The sequence below is a fragment of the Sinocyclocheilus rhinocerous genome, unplaced genomic scaffold, assembly GCF_001515625.1.
Source record: "Sinocyclocheilus rhinocerous isolate Xijiao unplaced genomic scaffold, SAMN03320098_v1.1 scaffold1041, whole genome shotgun sequence".
Classification (NCBI taxonomy): Eukaryota; Metazoa; Chordata; class Actinopteri; order Cypriniformes; family Cyprinidae; genus Sinocyclocheilus; species Sinocyclocheilus rhinocerous.
In genome coordinates, this window is record NW_015637595.1 from 36,039 (window position 1) to 38,008 (window position 1,970).

The 1,970-nt window shown below is 32.6% G+C and overlaps 1 protein-coding gene across 1 annotated transcript in view; it reads left to right on the forward strand.

The window, feature by feature from the left end:
* Positions 1 to 1,970, forward strand: part of LOC107749232 (SH3 domain-containing RING finger protein 3-like) — a 62,953-nt gene that overhangs the window by 31,975 nt on the left and 29,008 nt on the right. Inside the window, exon 4 of the mRNA XM_016564326.1 lies at positions 837 to 1,148. Within this exon, the coding sequence (XP_016419812.1) occupies positions 837 to 1,148 (312 nt within the window). The remainder of the gene's footprint in view (positions 1 to 836; positions 1,149 to 1,970) is intronic.

The following is a 1,970-nucleotide window of genomic DNA, read 5'->3' on the forward strand; positions in this document are numbered from 1 at the left end:
TTATTTCTGTGATGCGCAGCTGTATTTTCAGCATCATTACTCCAGTCTTCAGTGTCACATGATCCTCAGAAATCATTCTAATATGCTGATTTGCTGCTCGAGAAACATTTCTGATTATTATCAATGTTGAAAACAGTTGTGCTGCACAATATTTTTGTGGAAACTGATACATTTATTTTTCAGGATTCATAGATGAATAGAAAGTTCAAAAGAACAGCATTTATTTGAAATGGAAAACTTTTGTAACTTTTAATCAATTTAATGCAGCCTTGTTAAATAAAAGTATTAATTTCTTTTTCTTTCTTTCTTTTTTTAATGTCTTTGCTTCCTTAAAAATATTGGGCAGCACAACTGTTTTTAACATTGATAATAATCAGAAATAATTTCTGAAGGATCATGTGACACTGAAGACTGGAGTAATGATGCTGAAAACTCAGCTGCGCATCACAGAAATCAATTGGATGCTCATAAAAAGGTAATTTTTCAAAGTAATTTTTTTCAATTCATTTTTGCTGCATGGTTAAAAATATACGCTATTTTAGTTCCCGTCACTCCACAACAAATAATTTAAACTGAACAATATTTGGAACGGAACAAGAATGAAAAAATTAAATTATAGTGTAACTTTACATATAAAATAAAAACAATAAAAACACTTCCATTCATTATAAACAACATATAAATGTTGTCAAAATTAATTTATTTAAAGTGAAACTAGTGAAACTATGAGCTCACCTCTCTCATTTCAAATGTCAAATAAATGCAGCCTTGCTGAGCAGAAGAGACTATTGCTGTAAGTATAAAACAACCCTGTGGACTGCTCTGTTTGTCCTCAGCTGAATGAAACGGCGAAGCAGCTGATGGAGATGGACAAACCGTCCGCGGCCCCGGGTCCGAGCGCAGAGTCTCCCGCCGCCGTCAGCTGTAACGGGAACGCCGTGCACAGACACGCCGAGGGGAAGAAGAATGCCAAGAAGCGGCACTCATTCACGGCGCTCAGCGTGACGCAGCGCTCGGCGCAGGTGCTGGGAAACAACCGGCACTCGATGGAGATCAGCGCACCTGTGCTCATCAGCTCCTCGGACCCCCGCGCCGCCGCTCGCATCGCAGACTGCCCACACCTGTCCTCCAGCGCACCGGCCACACAGGTACAGACAAAGATCTTATGAAGACAATGAAGCAGACACTTACATTAGAGTACATTTTAAAATATTGATTAAATTGTTAGTGTTTTTTGCCTTCATTGTACTTGATTACTGAAAATAAATTTGCATTAAATCATAAATCCAGAAAAATTTAAAATAAAAAGTTCAGTTAATGAATTCATTTGCTTTTTGATTATTAGAAGTTAATTCAAACAGAATCCAGAAAAATTAAAACACAGAATTTAGGAAAAAATAAAACAGAATGTGTGAAAAAATTTAATTAATTTTTTTGTCAGTTTTGTGAAAAATCATTGAATAAATTGTTGCTAAATTGAATAAAGTTTCACGATTGCAACTAATTAGGCATGTTAAACTGAACTAAAATGTTATTTAACAATTAAAATGGAATACAGAAAAATTTAAATAGAAAAAAAAAGAATTAAAAAACAGAATTTTTTGAAGAAGCAAAATTAATTTAATAGGGCCCTAAAAATTACATTTTTGTAAAACTTTTTATAAATTGTTAAATTTGATCAGTTTCATGACTGTAATTACTAACTTAGGTGTGCTTTTTGAATTCTGAAATTCAATTTAAGAATTAAAACAGAATCCAGAAAAATTGAAACACATAATTTAGGAAAAATAAACCTAAAAAATTTAAATAAATTTCATGGAGCCTTAAAAGATGCAAGTTTTGTCAAACATCATTAAATAAATTGTTGCTAAATTGAATAAAGTTTCACGATTTCAACTAATTAGGCATGTTAAACTGAACTAAATTTGAATTTAACCATTAAAATGGAATCTAGAAAAAATAAAACTGAA